This window comes from Equus quagga, chromosome 18, assembly GCF_021613505.1.
Source record: "Equus quagga isolate Etosha38 chromosome 18, UCLA_HA_Equagga_1.0, whole genome shotgun sequence".
In the NCBI taxonomy this organism is placed as follows: domain Eukaryota; kingdom Metazoa; phylum Chordata; class Mammalia; order Perissodactyla; family Equidae; genus Equus; species Equus quagga.
In genome coordinates, this window is record NC_060284.1 from 8212122 (window position 1) to 8230481 (window position 18360).

The 18360-nt window shown below is 38.3% G+C and overlaps 1 protein-coding gene across 1 annotated transcript in view; it reads left to right on the top strand.

Annotated features, from left to right (window-relative positions):
* Positions 1–11228, top strand: part of LRRC7 (leucine rich repeat containing 7) — a 392875-nt gene extending 381647 nt beyond the window's left edge. The window contains exon 26 of the mRNA XM_046645726.1: positions 11121–11228. Coding sequence (XP_046501682.1) covers positions 11121–11228 — 108 coding nt within the window. The remainder of the gene's footprint in view (positions 1–11120) is intronic.
* Positions 11229–18360: the final 7132 nt, after the last annotated feature.

Sequence of the window (18360 nt, forward strand, 5' to 3'; positions counted from 1 at the left end):
CACATGACTTTTCTGTCATTTTACAATTCATTTTCACTGAGTAGACACCATATAATTAATGAGCATATTCAGATGCCTTCCTGTGCTTCGTAAGTCATTCTGCTTTAAGACAGTTGGCATGAGGAAAGAGCTCTGTGCTAGGAGAGCTGACCCCTCACAGCTTCACATTCTGTAAAGTCAAATTATAGAAGAGTGAGAGAGAAAAATGAAAGCACATGGATCATAAAAAATGTTATTAGATTGAGCCACGTGAATTTGCTGATATCCGAGCATTTCTGAAGTGGTCCTTTCCATTGGCTTAACATCACGGTTTCTTTTTCCTAATGTTCTTTCCAGTTAAAAAATTTAGTCTAATTCATTATACATTTTACAATTCAAAATATGTTTAAACAAAGAAAGTCTATTAATTATAATTACTCTGTGTAAAATATGAATAGACTGGAGAAAAGCAGATATTGTACTTGATAGTTAACATGATTCACAGTTACAGCCTAAAGCTCGCTGTGAGTGTATCGTCTTCTATGACATCATGGTCCTCAATCCCCAGCCTCTTCATTTACCCACTCCCCTTCCCCAGACAAGAGCCTGACTTTGGCAGCAGAAGAGAAATTAATTTATAGATAATTAGTTAATGACATCTAGATATTATCAGCCATCAAAATAAATTTTTCTAATATAAAGTATATAAATATACCCAGCTCAAGATAATTTCATAGTCTCTTCTACCTTACCATTATTTTAAGAGTTTTGGAATTTGTAATCCAAAATATACTCCTAGTCTATGGCTGTATCTCTAATATATCAAAATAGAGTAATCAGGGATGGTAATTCAAACACACCAGATATTTCCCTTTGTTTCTGATCTTAAACAACTTTGGCCCTACAATTCATATAGACAATTCGAGAAACCGCTCTCAAGAAATACGTCTATCAAGTTTCAGTTAGTTGTTGGCAGGCTGTTGGGCCCAGAGCACCATATCAAGGCCAAAATCATGGGTTTCTGATGGCCGCCAGGCTGTTATCACTGCTCTGTTCCATAACCACTGATAACTCCACTCCACACCCTGATTAGTGTGTTATAAGGGGATATCAGATAAGGGGGAAATTGTGTGCCTTCAGGGAGCTCACAGCTATGGAGACAAGATAAATGCATGCGGGCTTATTAGAAAACTAATAAAGTACTTGATTTTGTGATGTAACTAATAGGTGTAGCACTGTTAAGAGAATGAAATGATGAGTATAAGAGGGTTTTTCTTGAGATTCAGAGAGGGTGGCCACTCACATGCAAAAACCAGGATGCTGACCCCTCCTGTTCTCACCTCATCCTGGGACTCAGGGCATGAGTGAGAGAGGCGACACGACATCCGGGTGGCAAGGAATGCTGGTCATAATGGAGATCTCTGGGTGTGGAGGGAATAGAGAAAAGAAAAGTTACTCTTGATGGGGCAGGAGATACTCCAGCCTCAACAGAAAGGAGAAGGGAGGGTGAGTAGGAGGAGGAATACCTGTGAGCTAGATGAGCGTCAGTCTGCAGGAGCAGAGGTGAGAGGCTTAGGCCAGAATGGTGAGTGTGGAGTACAAGCAAGACAATATTAAGGAGGGAGATCCCTGCACAAAGAAAGGAGCCTGAGATTTTAAAGTTTCTCGTGGAGCTGGATAATTCGAACATGGAGATGGATTGGAGTGGCGATGGGAGTAGGGAGGAGACAACCAGACATAGCTTTCAAGGCTCAGAATGTGAGAGGTAAGTTTAGACTCCCCAGAAGTCTAAATGAAAGGTTCGTGGCTGGCTACATCTGTTGTATACGGATACATGGTGCTAGATTTGTAGACACCACTGAATCAAACCTTTCTTGTCTGAATGGAAGTTTTATACCTCTTTTAATGAAAGGTAGATGTGGTTAGCTGCTAACAGGATTAGCTAAAGCTCATTTATTCAACAACCTCAGCTATCAGGAACAAAAACAGAAACCAGAAAACAAATAAAATGTATCCGAGAAGCTAAGTTAATGTCAGAAAGTCCATGCACTCCATCTCATGCTTTTTTGCTCCAAAGAGAGCCTTTATTTCATACTTGGAGTCTTACTAGTTTTCCAGACCACCAAGGGGAAAGCCTCTGGGTCCAGGCGCGTTGCCAGAGGCAGGATGTCATAGCCTGCAGCTTCACTGTCCAGGAAGAGAGAGAAACTTCTTAAAGACAGAAACTAAATTCAAAAAGTACAGCTCACTGGAGTCATTCAATATAAAATAGTGTTTCCCAGCGGTATGCTTTAAGATATCTTTAAAAAAAAACAAATTGTTCCTTAGTCAAATAAGTTTCAGAGCCACCTCAGACGCTCTGCCTTGTTTCAGGATTTCACAGTGTACCAAGAATCTGAGCCGTTTTACAAACTTATATTTCCCAAGATACTTAACCATGCAACCCTCTTTACTAAGGACATCCATCAACCACTTCCATACAGCACACTTTGGGAAATGTTTCCTATAGAAGCAACTAATTGGGCCCACAGCTTTATCCCAGAGTGCTGATGCTCATAATTATCATCATGAGTCAGTAAGATGGCTTAGAGTATGCTCATTTCTCTGAATTTTTAAAAATTTCTCCCCAAAAAAGCTATAGCAAGCAAAGAGTGAGAAATTTTTGTTATGGTTAAAATGAAGTGTGGGACCCTTAAAAAATAAACTTAAGGTATTTGGAAATTTCACTCAAGCATTTCCCAATGAGGCCAAATGAGTTCAAGCTTTTCTATAGTTGATCTTCAGTGGTTGAAAATCAAAAGCACCAGAGAAGTTAGGAGGAAGGCTGGCAAGGAAGGGGATGCAATAATCAAAACTCTTAGTGTTCAGAGAAATTATTAAATAAGGTATATGATTTTATATACCAGAGTTTCACTGAATATCCATTTAGTTTTATTCATAATGTATAAAGTTCATGGGTTACTAATAAATGATTGAGAAATGCTTTTTGCAAATCAAAAAGGTAGTATTGTTAAGTATTAAGTAAAACATGAAAACCAATAAAGACAAGGTAAGTTCTAATGAACTGCCTCTAACTTCTATAATTTGGCTGAAATGAAAATAGCATTAATTAAGCATCTATATTGTCTCATTCATGTCACAACAATCCTGCAAGGATCTGTTGTTGACAGAGGTTAAATAACTTATTTGAGCTTCGTCTGTTAGACAACACTGATTCTACTGGAGCAAATTTTAGTGCTAGCATTGTATTCATCACATTTTCTATTTATCTATTTGGAAAATATGCATTAAATGCCCACTGCGTACAAAGTATTGTGCCAAGCAATGTGAACAGTGCAAGAGGGAATGTAACTGAATTCCTGGCTTTACACATCCTCGCCCAGGAAGCAGACAAGTCCAAAATCACACCAAGCAGAAAATGAAGGAGGAAGAGAGACAGGAAATAGCTGACTATCAAATGTTTAATAAAATGAACTCCCAGTCTGTCTTCTTTTAAGACCAAGCTCTCCAACAAAACAGAGACCATCCTGGCCACAAAGAGCCCCCTGAAAATGAGAGATTGGTTTTGCAGTCACTCTTTTTGTGGCCAAAGTAAAAGGAATCAAGTGCAGCTCGTTGGGGAGCCGCTCTGCAGACCAGGATGGGGAAGTCATTCGTCAGAGATGCTCATTCAACATGATTCACAAGAAGAAAACAGGCGTGCTAAAATCAGAGCAGATAAATAAGGAAATGTCTTAAGAAATACTGTTTATTATCAGTTCTACACCTGAATTTCTATGCAAATAACTCACACAGTCTTCACTTGAGTCCATTCCATCGTGCTGCGTCTTTTTGAGCCTGAACTCAGGACACGTTCAAGCTGCAGTGCATGTGTGCACTTCAGACAGAAGAAAAATTCTTATCTATGTTTTATTCTGTGAAGACTTTTTTAATACTACAGTAAAGGCCACTAAGACTTGAAACTTTCTCAGATTTAAAATGTCCAGTGTAAATTTTTCATGTGAACTCTCTAATAATTTAAGGCCTGTAGTTCAGATTTTTCATAGAAAGGAAAATTTTTTAAATGACTTGGCATAGAGTTAATGTAATATTGATTATGCAGTGCACGCAGCCCCACATATATCCCAATATTTATTGAGAGTACTCTATCAGATTAAAATTCTGAAGTGGGAATTAATTCCAGGTAGTTAATGTGAAACATAATTATAATTATCTAAGATTCCCACTGTTTCTCATAATGCCTGGCTGTCAGGATTAGACAACATGAAAGCTTTTACTTGTAGCTCTAATTTGGTTGCTATGTTTTCTAGTTTTTTCCCCATCCCAAGAGCTATAGGCATTCAAAGTAAAAGATGTTACTGTACTAATGTATATCTAATGTACCAAATACATGTGCTCTGGCCCCTTATATGTTTGTCCCTTGAGAGTGAGTTTAAATCAGCCAAAAATCATATGCTCATGTCTCTAATTCCATTTCTTTTTTGGAATCCAAAAAGAGTTGTGCTGTCCTTCTTATTGGCTGATCCCACCAATGCTGCGGCCAGGCCTTCTCAGAGACTAGTTTTTAAGTTTGAGTTTTGAATAATAAAGATACGACAGAATTCCTAGGAGAATTACAGCATCATCTGGAGAATTTATGCAGTATAAACATCTGTAATTTATCCACTTAACAAAACATTTACCAGAAGGAAATCAAAGATAAATCCAGGAAGGACCAAGAGGATGGAATCCAGAAACCAAGTGTGTTTTCCGGTAAATTGATGAGCTGTAATTGCAAAGCTCTACTTTTTGTTGGAATTTCAAATATTATTTTCATTAACCCTCTATGTTTTCATGTCTAAATCATGAAAAACGACGATTAAAAACCACTTTGTGGCACAGATGACAGTGGAATTAAAATAAGGGAGGATATCTTCTGGAAATAACATAAAGATTATAGTAAAATGTTTCTTTATACTTTCAAATCAGCTAAAGCCAGAAAGCCATTAATTACATATTCTTGAAGCATAAAATTTTCAGGATATCTTTTCTTTCCTAGATTGTTTTCTTATTAACTTCATTTCGACTTAATAGGCCATTCATTTATTTCTCATTTTTCGTTAACTTGCAATTTCCTCAAAGTTGCACACATTTTATTATAACCCATAATAGACTCTACGTATATATAAAATATCTATGTGGCCGAATGTGCCAACATATTTTAAAATTTCATTAATTTAGCATATATTCTTCAAATCATCTTTTGCATTTTATATTATGCATGTGTTCAAAATATCAAATGCATAAATGTAGATTATATACTTTTATTTTACAAAGCATCACTAGATTTATACTCTGCAATTAATATTCCCTGGTACTGGCCTTTATTTCCTCCACTCTTCTTCTCTTCACACACACAAAACCTTACAGGTTGAACTATGTGATTCTTCTGGTCTTCATTTTAATTGGAAAAGCCCTTCACAGATGTAGTAACGTAATTCTCTGATTCTCTGTCTGGACCACCCAAGATGGAAGCCAGGTAGCTGTACTCATTTTAACAAATACCAGGTCAACTCCCTTTGCTCCTCTGTGCTAAGAATGGAAGGAGAAGGTTCTTTAGCACTGAGACTCTATCGTCTCCTTCCATTCAGACCTCTCTTCCAGCTCATCCTGTCATTGCCTCCCTGGGCATCAGGCCTAACAGAATGTTCCATATCAAGAAACAGCTCAATTAATATTAAAAATGAATTCATTAATAAACGGAAAACATTTGTTACAACCTCACAGCAGCCAACAAAACGAATTGTGCCAACATACAGAGAGTTGACTACTGTGACATAAATTCCCACCTAGCCACTAGCTCTGTGAGCTTGGTTATTTCCTGTAATCTCTCTGATCCTCACATTTTTTTGTTTTTAATTAGAGTTAACTAAACAAAAAAAAAAAGTTCCTTCCTCTGACATTTTGTCCTTCTATTCTTGTGGCTTAATGAAAATTGTATTTCTTAAATTCAAGAAAGTAATAGAGAAGTAATGTTAACAGTAGTGGCTAACAGTGAATGATTGATTGATTATAGTGTGCTGAGCCCTCTCCTAAGCACTTGACATGTTAACTCATTTAATCTTTAATAAACTTTCGAAAATAATGTGCTTTCTGACCTTTCAGAGTCCTTCTGCTATTTTGAAGCCATTCCCAGGCAGTCCCTACTTGTGGTCTTTTAAATAGGGCTCTTGAGGTTCACCAAAGCTCTGGTTTAGATGCAAAACATTCCTGGGACTAGAACAACGGGTGGAGTCCTAATGTGCATTTAACTCAGTGAGCTCATTCACCAGTCTGCTTCTGGGAAATCAGCTCGGTCTTTGTGTTTCCCACTAACTCTCATTGGTTCTTACAAAATATGAAAACTAAAAGCTGATGCTTTAAAGCAATATTAAAAGCTAAGGGGTCTCCCAAGTGCTAAATCAGAACCTGGACTGTGAACATGTGAACTGGCTTCTGAACATCTCGAAGGCTGCTTTATTGGAAGTGGACCCAGATTCAAGGCCAGAAGTAATCCAGCTCTCCCTTTTCCCTGCTCTCCTCTGCTGCAGAAAACTAGGGTCAACTCAGGCCACTGGACTCTTGCATTTCCTGCTCCCTCTATGAGCACTCTCCCTGATACCCTTCAGGATGACTCTTCCCAGTTCTCCTGCTGCCTGGGTCCGTCAGGAACCCATGTTTTCTGTCCCCTCCTCTCAGTGCATCAGCACCCATGAGAATCCCCATTCTTTAGTTCGACCGTCTGGCTACGGCAGTTTTCTGGCATCTCTGGAAGGATTGGGCCTGTTTCACCTTTCCCTCCCTCACTTCAGACAGATTTTCCCAGATGCTCGGGTCAACAGCAGACACTGTTTTTCAGTTGTGCTCTACCCATCCAAAGCTCCAACCCCTTCCCGCTCCCCTAGTTATATTGCCCTTCTTTCACAATGCTCCCTTGTAAACTTATTTTCTGGGAAATCTCCCAGCATTCCATGTAGTTAGTACCAGACTGCAGTAAAACCTAACCTCTGCTGCTAACGCTGCCACTCTCATCTCCTTCCTGGACTCCAGTCTACGTTCATTCTCAGAGATGATCAACTTTCCCTTGCGTGAGTCGCCAGTACCACAAACTCCACTGTCTTCCCAACTAAGCTTGCTCTTCCTCCAAGGTTTCCATTTTCCCTTAATGGCATCACAATTTGATTCTTGTTTGTTTCTCATACTTTTGTCCAATCTGATGCCAAATTTATAGACTCTACCCTAAAAGTTTTCTCCTTTTTAATCTATTTCCTCTGAAGTCTCCTGGCACTGTCCTAGCAGATAGTCTGACCTAGTCTTTCTACTTTGGAGAGAGAAGCTCACATATGGCTACAACACCCCAATTAACCAGAGTTAAAACTATAATAAGAATGAGAGATTCAGCATTTCTGTCACTTCTAATTTAGGACTAAATGTTATTTCTACCAGTACTTTTGGAATAAGTTAGATTAAACCTAATAGGAATATGAATGAGAATTACAGCTTTGCAACCACCGTAAAAAACAAAATTATGTTAGGAGGTGATACCCAACAATTTTAAGGGGAAAATGTTCATTATTTTATCATGGCCAAGGAAATGTCAGTTCAAATCACTAAGAGCGACTACGGTCTTATTATTTCAGTGAAGCACTGAGAGAAGGAAAAAGGAATATTATATATCAGATGATTCTCCCCTGGCTGTGTGCTCTCAGTCACGTCGTTTGCTCTCTCTGAGGTGTAGCTCTTTCATTTATAAAGTAACAGGATCAGCCTAGATCATGCTTGCTGCTTACTCACTTTCACTCTCCTGCTCTCTCACTCTCTTGCCATCCCTTTCTATCTCTCCAGAAAAGTTCCGTCTAAATGTTTTACATACTGAGCTCTCTCTCTTCCTTTTGATGAAAAGACCCCACCTGCTATAAAGCCTCTGCACATTAGTTTATTTTTATGATTGTTTCTTATGCTAAAGCTTAGGGTCTAAATCCACTGGCAATTTTATTTTTAAATTCTCACAAAAATGATTACATACGTGGATCATCTTAAAACTCTTTTCTGCATGAACTGTTGCAGAATTTACTTGAAATAGCTGACTGTGCACATGTCCAGGGCTGGAGGAGACTCCGGGCTTGAGACAAGACAAGGACCTGTGGTCTTTTGCTAATTACACTCTTGCCAAGTGAGAGTGCCAGCAAACTCCTGTGGTACATGCCTCAGAGAAACAGCTTCCTAGGAAATTTTTCCTCTTCTCTTTTCCTTCCACTGAGCTACCCGAGTACTTTTTTATGTATGTCTTCTGATATTAATTCAATTCAGCATGCATTTGCTGAGTGTTTACTACATGTAAGACATTTTCCACATTATTTTTAGTTATGATCATGGCTTATTTCCCCTTCTGGATGTCACCTCTTTGATGGGAGCCTCCCTGTCTCATCTCTTTCTTACTTCCTATCCCCAGTGCCTGGCACAATACCCTGGACACAGTCAGCACGCAACAGACATTTTTAATTGAGAAGATGAAAAAACTAATCACGGTGGAAGTGGACCAACCTTCTTTGAAGATCTTTTGATATAAGTACCACTCAAAACTGAAAACAATGATTAATTTGCTCTCTGGATTTTGTACCACTTATAGCCTTAATGCTGATATTATTTTGAGACCAGTAGTTCCTAAAACCGGGAACGGTTGGGTCTGGTGATGGACAATATACCATTCGTGGTGTCCAAATCCTAGAGCATTCCTTATCCCTGAAACACTGGGGTATTTAATTTTGAACAAGTCCCTGAAAATTCTCAGTGGGTTTTGAGTTCATTACAATTCTAGGTTTTGAGTCTGCAGATAGATAAATCTGAGTACTCACAAAGGTATTATTAACATTTGACATTCAAGTACTCCATTATTGAAGTTACATTTTAATTTCACAATTCAGGTATGCCTTTTGGTCAAAATGAAGGCATTAAGGTTTAGTAAAACCTTCAAAACTAAAGTGGAATAAACATATACTTCACCCAAGTTTGCTATTTTCCTGATGTCAGAAACAGGATGAGAGTGAAAAGAAGAATGTACCATATGCTATCTTCTCTATTCCTTGTCACCATCTGACCAGAAATAACATCAAGTGGAACCCAGTTGTCTGGTTTCTACAATAATTTAAAGCAAGAAATTGGGCTGTGTAATAAACCCAAAGTTCTATTCAGCTACCATTTCTGCCACTGAAACAACCAATGCCAACTGTGATAGGCATTTCCATTAATTAAATGTTATTAAAGACTATATGTATATTTATATATAGAGAGAGAGACTCTCTAATTCAAACAAATTTGTACTTCTAATTATTTGGGTTTTCACAGGTTTACATATTTGTTTCCTAGTATTTTCTTTATTCGTAGGCGTACTGTGGTTAAAAATGCAGCATTTTAGGAGCTTCTTCATCACATCATTAGCCTACCACTTTTAATGAACTAGTGGTAAAATACAATGTGTCAGATAACTTTTATCTAAGTTATAGAGATTATACAGTATCACTAGAGATGTACTGCTATTTTAAATTCAAAAAAGCCAAAGGCTGTGAAATATCTTAAGTGAGTAGTTATTTGAAATATTAATCATATTTCAAGAAAGCATAAAAAAAAGTAAAGCAATAAAGGCAATGGGTGCCCGAGATTAGTCTCAGTCAACGGAAAATTGAACAAGTCAACCAATTAACTGGCTCTATAACCTGTACTTTGCCAAGCAGTCAATTTGGCTGATTCGTGTAAATCATCAGAGTCTCAGACTACAAGGAAAACAGTGACATGACTGTCAGTCATTGAGTTTCCCAGATTTATTGCTACCAAGTTTCAATAAGGTTGTGTTTTATTTCGGCCTTCATGACAGTGAAGCTTTATGGGATCCACTTCTCTATATATTAATAATAAAAATTATTCCAATGAAGAAAATCTGCAAGGTACTGTGGAGAAAACCAAAGAATCATGAGCATTCACTTCAGAAAAGTATGTACAGTGGTCCCCCCTTACTGCAGGAGCTGTGTTCCAAGCCCCCCAGTGGATGCCTGAAACCGCAGATAGTACCGAACCCTGTGTTTATTATATTTTTTCCTAACTAGGGCTAATGGGTAGTCGCTTATACAGCGTGGATACACTGGGCAAAGGGATGATTCACGTCCCAGGTGGGACAGAGCAGGACTACAGGAGATTTCATCATGCTGCTCAGAAGGGCAAAAGATTCAAAATTTATGAATGGTATATTTCTGGAATTATCCACTTAATATTTTTGGACTGTGGGCAACTGAAACCCTGGAAATGAAACTATGGATAAAGGGGGACACTGTACATTTTGTGACATAAATATCAAATAGCTAGTTGGAATCCTGAAAGTGTAACCTTAGGCTATTTGTGTTTCAAATGAATTTTGATTACATAATTGATGATTCTCAAGTAGGAGATGCGGGCATGTCCACTGATACTAATGTCAGTGTGCTTTACCCCTGAGGGATGGACCTCTTAGGTATAGTGGATGGGATTGAGAACCACTGGTATAAATAATGAACATACCTGCATTTAGTAACGTGGGAAATAAGAATGATCTCTTTAACATAAAAATATATAAGCTGAGAACATTTCAATGAGTCAAAATAAGATTGAACCATACTGTAAATGCCCAGTCGTGTTTTGCATGAGTGAAATATTTGATGGTACTAATGAGTTTACATCAGTGATTATATCACAAGAAGGCAATGGTCCTTTGGACACTTCCAAACTGTCTCAACTCAGTTCCTGCAAAAACAAAACAAATCAGAACAACAACCAAACTGAACAACCATATTTCAAGGGCGTCTGTCTGTTATTCGCCAGTGTGTGTCTACGATTAGCACAGGGACTAGGACTGTACTAGGACAGTCTCAGGTAGGGCACTTTAGATTCTTGAGAAATATTTGTTGAGTTAATAAATTGAGTTGGAGCTGAGTGAAATTAATTAGTTGTTTCCATAGTTGCAATTCTGTTGTGAATTTTAAAAATCGATAACTTTTGGTGCTCAATACCTGCTTGAATTTTATGATTAGAAGCAATGATAAAGTGATAAACAAGTATCTTGCATTGATTTCCCTCTTTTGTTTGTGTGTTTACAGGCAAATGGACATAGTTTTGTACATATGGAACACGAAAAAGCTGTATTACTACTGAAGAGTTTCCAGAACACCGTGGACCTAGTTATTCAACGTGAGCTTACCGTCTAAATATTTTTTATAAATAGTGAAGATACTCTAGCCAGACCTAATGTTCAAAAATAAATTTATACATAGAAACAAATTTTGCCAATTGCTGGACCAATGGCAAACATTAGTGCCAAATGTATAATACTATATGTTAGCACTGATCATCCTTAAAAATGTTAACTATATAAATATGATGTTCATGTGGTTATGTATTAGTTTTAATTGTCAGCCTCTGGCTGTGCATTGGTGCAGTTTTGTTTTTGTTTTTGTTTTTGTTTTAATCAAATAAGTTTCTTCTCGAAGTGGATTTCATATAATTTCGGAGCACGGAAGCACACACAAGCTCTTTACGAATTCTGCTCTCCATCAGAAACACTGCCTCAAAGTTGTATATGCCTTTATATAGAAAATACAAGTATAAAGAATTGTAATTCCCATAAAATATTTCTAGCACAAGGTATATGTTGGCATATATACAAAAAGAATATAGAGAAAAACAATATTTTCATAAACTAAACATCTCGGATTGAGAAAGAAAATATATCTTAAAATAAGACTTTACTATATTGAATCTTTTTCAATAAAAATTACATGATAATGCCTTATGAAAGTAACTGTACATATGGTATAAAGTGTTTATATTTGGTTCCATATTCATTTGCTAAATTCTCATAAGACAGAGTGAAATATTTCATAAATTAGCCATTTGTCTCTGGGACCTGAATAAAAAGAGGACAAACTAATTTGCTCAATGCCTTTAGTTGATTACAATACATGCAGAGGTAAGAAACAGACTAAAGGTCATTGCAGATGAATCTTTTTCACCACAAATTTAAGCAGTGAATGATGGGTGGCAGGAAGGTATTGCTTTATTTCTTTCAAGTTTATTTTGATTGTAAACTGTAGCCTCTGTGATTTCTTTACTTGTAAATGTAGGATTTATTTGTGTGTTGCTTTATCTAATTTGCTACTTTTAAATCATTTAAAACAGGTTTTGAGGATTGATAAAATTTATCATTAAGGACTGTTAGAAAGTTATGATGGGTGATTAAAAAAACTTTGGTATTTAAATACAACACTTCAAATATAATTTCTCAGAGCTATGGTCTACTGTATTATTAATTTCAGTGCCTGTCTTTGTGGGCAGAAATATAGAAAATACTTTTTTTCCAAAAAAGTTTCAAAGTATATAAAATCCTGAATTCTGTCTCACCAGAGAGAAAGACAAATGTAGTTAATATAGGAATTAGTTATTTTTACACTGGAGTTGTTTTCCTCTATGAATGATCAAAATTCATTTTATAATCCTTTAAAAATATTTCTCTTATATATTAGTCATTAATTTGATTAAAATACTAATTTGAAATTCCAGAATGATTTCCCAGAGTTAGTTGTATGCATTCTCTCTCCTATTTCCACATAGCTTTTTTTTAAAAAAAAATATAGAATGAATTTACTTTACATGCTAGTGTTTCAAGTGTTCTATTAGGATTTCCACCGTGGTATCACATATTGATGTCACCAAAGCTCTGAGAGTAATATTTGTATGTTAACTGTTTTATGGGGACATTTAAAATATTGTATTTTTGTAGGGTCTATTAAAACGAGTGTCACTTATTAGAAGTACAGTGGTATTTTTTGGCAATAGAATTTGTCGCTTGAAGGCAAATGATACTTCACCTTATAGATGATGCACTAATTTTGATGTTGCTTTATGTCAGGGTGACATTATACCATGATTTTATAGGGTTTGACATTTAGCAAATGATTAAATGATTGGCCTATTTAATATGTTTCCCAGAAGTAACTTTTAAATGCATTTTAATATATTGACAGTTTCTGATGAGAAGTGTCTTTCAGAGCCTAATTTTCTTTGTCAAAAACTCACACCAAGCCACTGTATCCAGCCACGATTGTAGGATGATCATCATTCATCAAGACAGAGGCCCTCACTGGCCTCACAAGATCGCTTAAAGGAAAAGGAAACGTGTGGGTGTAGTTTGGTGGCAAGGAAGCATCTCAAATCATCCCATCAGTGTGTTAACCTGTCACGGGAGAGGTGAGAGAAGAGCCGGATGTAGGATTTCCCAAGTCTTTTTTCTTATGTCAGGCTTCCACATCAAACCCAGGGCTTCAGGAGAAGCTTCTGAGGCACAAAGCTGAGAGGACCTTGATTCTAGTAAACACCTCTACACTCCTGATCTGATGACATTGTCTTGGGCCAATGCTTTAATCCTTCCTGTACTGCAGAGAGTGAGGAAAAGAGAAAAGGGATCACTGACCAACTGGAAAAGAAATCTGAAGAGCCAAAGCACCTCATGGTCAATTGTACTGCCATGCTGCATACTGAGGAAAGGCAGGGAATCATGAAAAGAGGCACTTTTCTCAGGTTGACTAAATAAAATCAGTAATCACTTGAGGGGGAAAAAATATAATTGATTCCATAGGTAACCAAAACCAATCATACATTAGTTTTTGAGTATTGAGTTTTTTGGAGTAACTGGTTTTGCTGCCTGAAAATAGAGTCTGGTTTATGTTAGCCACAACAAAAAAGAGTGTGCCTTTAAAAGAAAGAAAAATCAACAACAACAAAAAAGGAGTGGAGTTCATCATGACTCCAATAGACTCACCTCTTGGTCTTTGATTTTTGGGGGAATCTTTCTGCTGAGGAAGATGTCAAATCTGGTGGATCAGTAAGACACGGTGGAGGGGAATGAGAAAGATCAGAGGTGGAAGGAACAAGCACTGAAAATTCTTAGTAGATTTGCTGCAGATTTTGCAAACCTAATAGACATTAGCGGATAATTTTTAAAACTATTTACACAGCTTATAATATATTGTCACAAAAGCTCTCTTATGATAATTCCAGCCTTCCAGACAACGTCATCTAAATAAACATAGTAATTAATTTCAAAATATAAGTGTACTTTTGACAAGGAATACTCAAAGTCAGTATGAAATGCAAATATTTACATCATGCTAATTTATTGCACATTGAAACCTATAAAATATATGTGTCCCAATTAATTAGGACTGTAATTACAGAGACATCAAACAAGCCTGGTTGTTTCTCAGCCTTATGTTGGATTACCATCCTTAGGATGGAAAGCAGCTTCAAAGAGGGCATGACAAGTCAGCATTAATTTGTTTTTAATCTTAAAGGTGAAAATTTAAAGATCATCTTAAAGATGATTTAAAAGTAAGACAAATATCTTTTACCATGTGAGCTAAAGAGAGAGAATATTCAGAGGGAGGAAAATGGTGGGAAAATTAGATTTATGCATGCAAATGCTAAGTGAAAAGTATCTGAATTTTCCAAAATGATTGGAGGAAGGAAGCCAGAAAAACATTTTACTTTTAATCATAAAATCTATTTAATATCTCCACCACAATTGAAAGCTTTGGAAAACACAGTGTTTGCCAACTTGTCTTTCCCTTGGCTTTTCTTGCTGCCCCCACAGTGTCTGCCCCTCACTGGCGCGCAGATCAAGAATGACTATTCTGATGAAACACTCTTATCAACAGGCAAGAACACAACATCACCAGATAAAAAGCCATGTTGGTATAAAATGACCACTCTAAATTTTTGGTAAATTCAATCAGACAACATGTTTGACTGATTCCTGATATACTGACCCAACAGCAGGTTTACTGAAACGCTGGGTCAGTAAAAAGTTATGCAAATAATGAAATCTAGTACATTACGAAGATGAGTCCTTTATCTCGCATCAAGTAAAGCAGGGCTGAGGGTCCAGTCACGTTCCTCTCACAGAAATGCTAAATCTTTCTGAAGCTTAATAAAATGTTCAAACACTGGGTTGGTGATGTGCCCTCTCTTATGTTTGTAGTTCCCTGATCATCTGGGAATTGGGGGGAAATCTTCAGATTCGAGATCACTTGCATGAACTTTTTTCCTTAGCAATACAATTGCCTTCCACTAAGGAAAGCATCCTGCCTTGGCCCAGAATATTTCCCCATGGCAGCAAGACCATCCCGCAAGTATACATTGTAGCAAGAAAAGAGAATATGGGCTGTGGAAAAACAGATGCGCACTATAGAAATCATGTGGGGTAATATTAGAGGAGATCCCGGGCATCGGCTCTTTTATGCATCCTTTCAGCTTCATTTGATCTAAACTATTCAGAGAATGTATTTTTCCAAAACACCCCACCATACAAAACTAAGGCAGATGCAATCAGGTTTTCTAGTTATATTCTGAAGCTTCTGGGGGCATTTCTGTTTCTCTGTGTAAAGCTGACCTTTCTCCGTTGCTGCTGTTGCTGCCATAGATCCATCCCGCCAACTCCCCTTGATGTTCCGAAGGCGGCGGACGGCCGCTTCTGTCCTGCCGACACAGGATAAGAGGTCCCCTAGAGTTCTAAGTGTTTGGAGACCCTTGAGTATCAACTGATGGTTCCAGCTTCCAGTTTGGTAGGAACTTTCTTTGGTGATGAAGGAAGCTGGAGTAGTAGCATTAACCAAGGCTCAAAAGTGGATCACTTATCCATGTCCCTGACAGCAGAAACACAGCTTGTGCACAAGGGGGCAGGTGGTGATGCGTTGAGACCCGTGTTCCCACTTCTGTTTTTAAAATGTTGAATTTTACCTTATGGAGGACCCTCTCTGAGCCTCCCAGCTGATTGTTACTGGGACAGGTTCCAGTCTTCTTACCTTTGACACTGTCTGCAGGAGAATGGTCTGGAAACACCCCCCTGTGAGGGTATAAATTGCAAGGCTTCTACTTTGGAGAATTCAGAGCTGTCTGATAAACGGAGGGGAAAAGTCCACTCTAAGTTTTGATTAAAAAGAGTAAATGAAAATCTAGGCATATTGAAGCCCCTGGGCTTTTTACTATGTGATTGTCATAATCTTCCCTGAGAGCAGATCTCTGGGAAGTAAAGGGGAGAACAGAGAGAGGAATTCCCTGTCCACCTTAGAAGCACTCCTTCGTCCGGTAGAGCTCCCGCAGTGGGGTTCCGCTGCAGGACAGAAGGCTCGGGCTTTGTAACGGCCTGGATGGGAGGCAGGCCCAGAAGAGAAGGATGTCTCTGCAGCTACACCAGTATCTCCCCAAACCATCCTGGGCTGCAAAACACTTCTTTTTTTTTTTTTTTTTTGGCCTCATTTTGTTAATAGCAGTACCTCAAAGAGTGGAAAGTTATGAAATTCAGGCAGTGTTTACGTAGAACGCTCTGAAATCCTGTGACTCTTGTTAGTCTGGCCTGACCCAGAGAAAAAGCCAGGCTCAGATTTCCGCAGGTGTGATTTTCAAACCTAGTAGAATTTCTTTTCTCCTTCAAAAAAATAAAAGGCTCTCTTTTATTTTCATTCTTTAAGCTAGTGTAATTTTCAATGTGTGTAGGAATGCGTGCTGAGAAAAAAGTTAAATGAGTTATCCAATCTTTAGTTTTGAAAGTATATGTATTTTTTCTAAAAACTATCACTGTTGCACAGTTGTATCATTTCTGCCAGGTTTTTTCCTTCTTTAAAATAACATGATGAGGAAGCAGCCTGCTAATGCTTAGGCATCTCTATACCTAGAGTAAAATATCTTAGTAGCGAGACTTTTATTTTCATCGCAAACTCCCTATTTCCTCTGCAGGAAAACAGTGACTGTAGCTGAATCTCAGATGCCTAAGGTATGTCATTCATAAATTCAAAACATTTGGGACATTTTATTGAAGACTATTACAAAAACATTAAATGCAATGTTTATAAATACTTGTTGAGCATCAGCTATCTACCAGGCACTGCAAGGGATGGAACATGGTCTCCTTTGTACAGAGTCTCACCATCAAGTGGAAAGATGGAGAACTTCCAGATGAAGGACAGTCCAAGGCACTGTGGTGAGTCCCTGTGTCCCTGGCCTCAGCCTGTGTCTTGCAAGAGGAAGCAGCATCTTTAGTCAAATCTCTTTGGGTTTGAGCACTGAGGTTTAGCTAGTTCAGAGGCAGTTCGCGCTTAGAGGTACAGATAGTTCCCCCTACTGCCTCCTCTGGCCTTTGGGAGGCCATTAGGAACGTTTGCCAGGATTTAGGGCAGCATTTGATAGGGCAGAAGTGGCAAGAGTGGAGAAGGGAATTTTTCCAGTTTGTTCTAAAGAAGAGAGAGAATATAATAAAAAATGGTGCCCATCACCTTGGCCCAGCACTGTGTCTGTGTGCCGCTGACATGATGGGGGAAGAGATGGAAGTCAGCACTTTAAAAGGCATGGGTGTTTGATTGAAGAGATTCTTCTATGTTGAATGTCCCCAAAGGGTCCCTCCCGTGACCGCTGCCTCTCGTAGACTGTCAGGAGCATGGGAGTGCATAGGATCCAATATTAGAACGACCCACCAGCAATGCGATGAGCTGAGTGTTCATTCAGCCGGCTGCACTTCATGTTGATCTACTTCACTTCCTTCAGTGGAATGAAGAGCATTTTCACTGCCTGCTGTTCAGCCCTTCCCATGGAAATCCTGTTTGTGCAAGGTTGGATCACACATACTCACATATCATAGACTTCTACTTCTCCTTCCACGCTTGATCCTCTGAAGCTGGGAATTGCTTGTTTTCTCTTCACCCTGTCTATGCGTCCTCAGCATGTTAGATCCTAGAAATCCTTCCCTCTCCCCGAGCCCTCGCTGTGCTTCTCCATCTCAGCCTTTGCCCACACCGCTCCCTCTACTGGAATGTCTTCCTGTCTAAATTATCAAAATCACATGCAGCCTCCAGGGTCCAGCTCAAACATCACCCCCACCAAGAAACTTTCCCTAATCTTGATTGGTAGAAATTTCTCTTCCTGACACTAATACCATCATATTAACTTTTTGTATGTTTTATAGTACGTGTCACATTCCACCTGAGGCCATAGCTATTTGGTATGTGTTCTTTCTCTCCTATCAACTGCATGCTCCTTGAGAGGATCAGACAATGCTTTAAAGAGGCACTCTGGACAGAAGAGCTTCCAGAGGGCGTGTCTGGTTTGCTTACCATGTAGCCTCAGTGCCTGTCACAGTGTCAGATTATCATAGGTGCTCAATAAATATTTGTACAGTGATTAAGTGGGTGACAGGTCTGGCACATAAACACACTTAATAAATATTGAATTAAACAGGAAGTTGATATTCAATATACACAATCTTAAACCATGAACCTTTTACTTTCTCAGTTT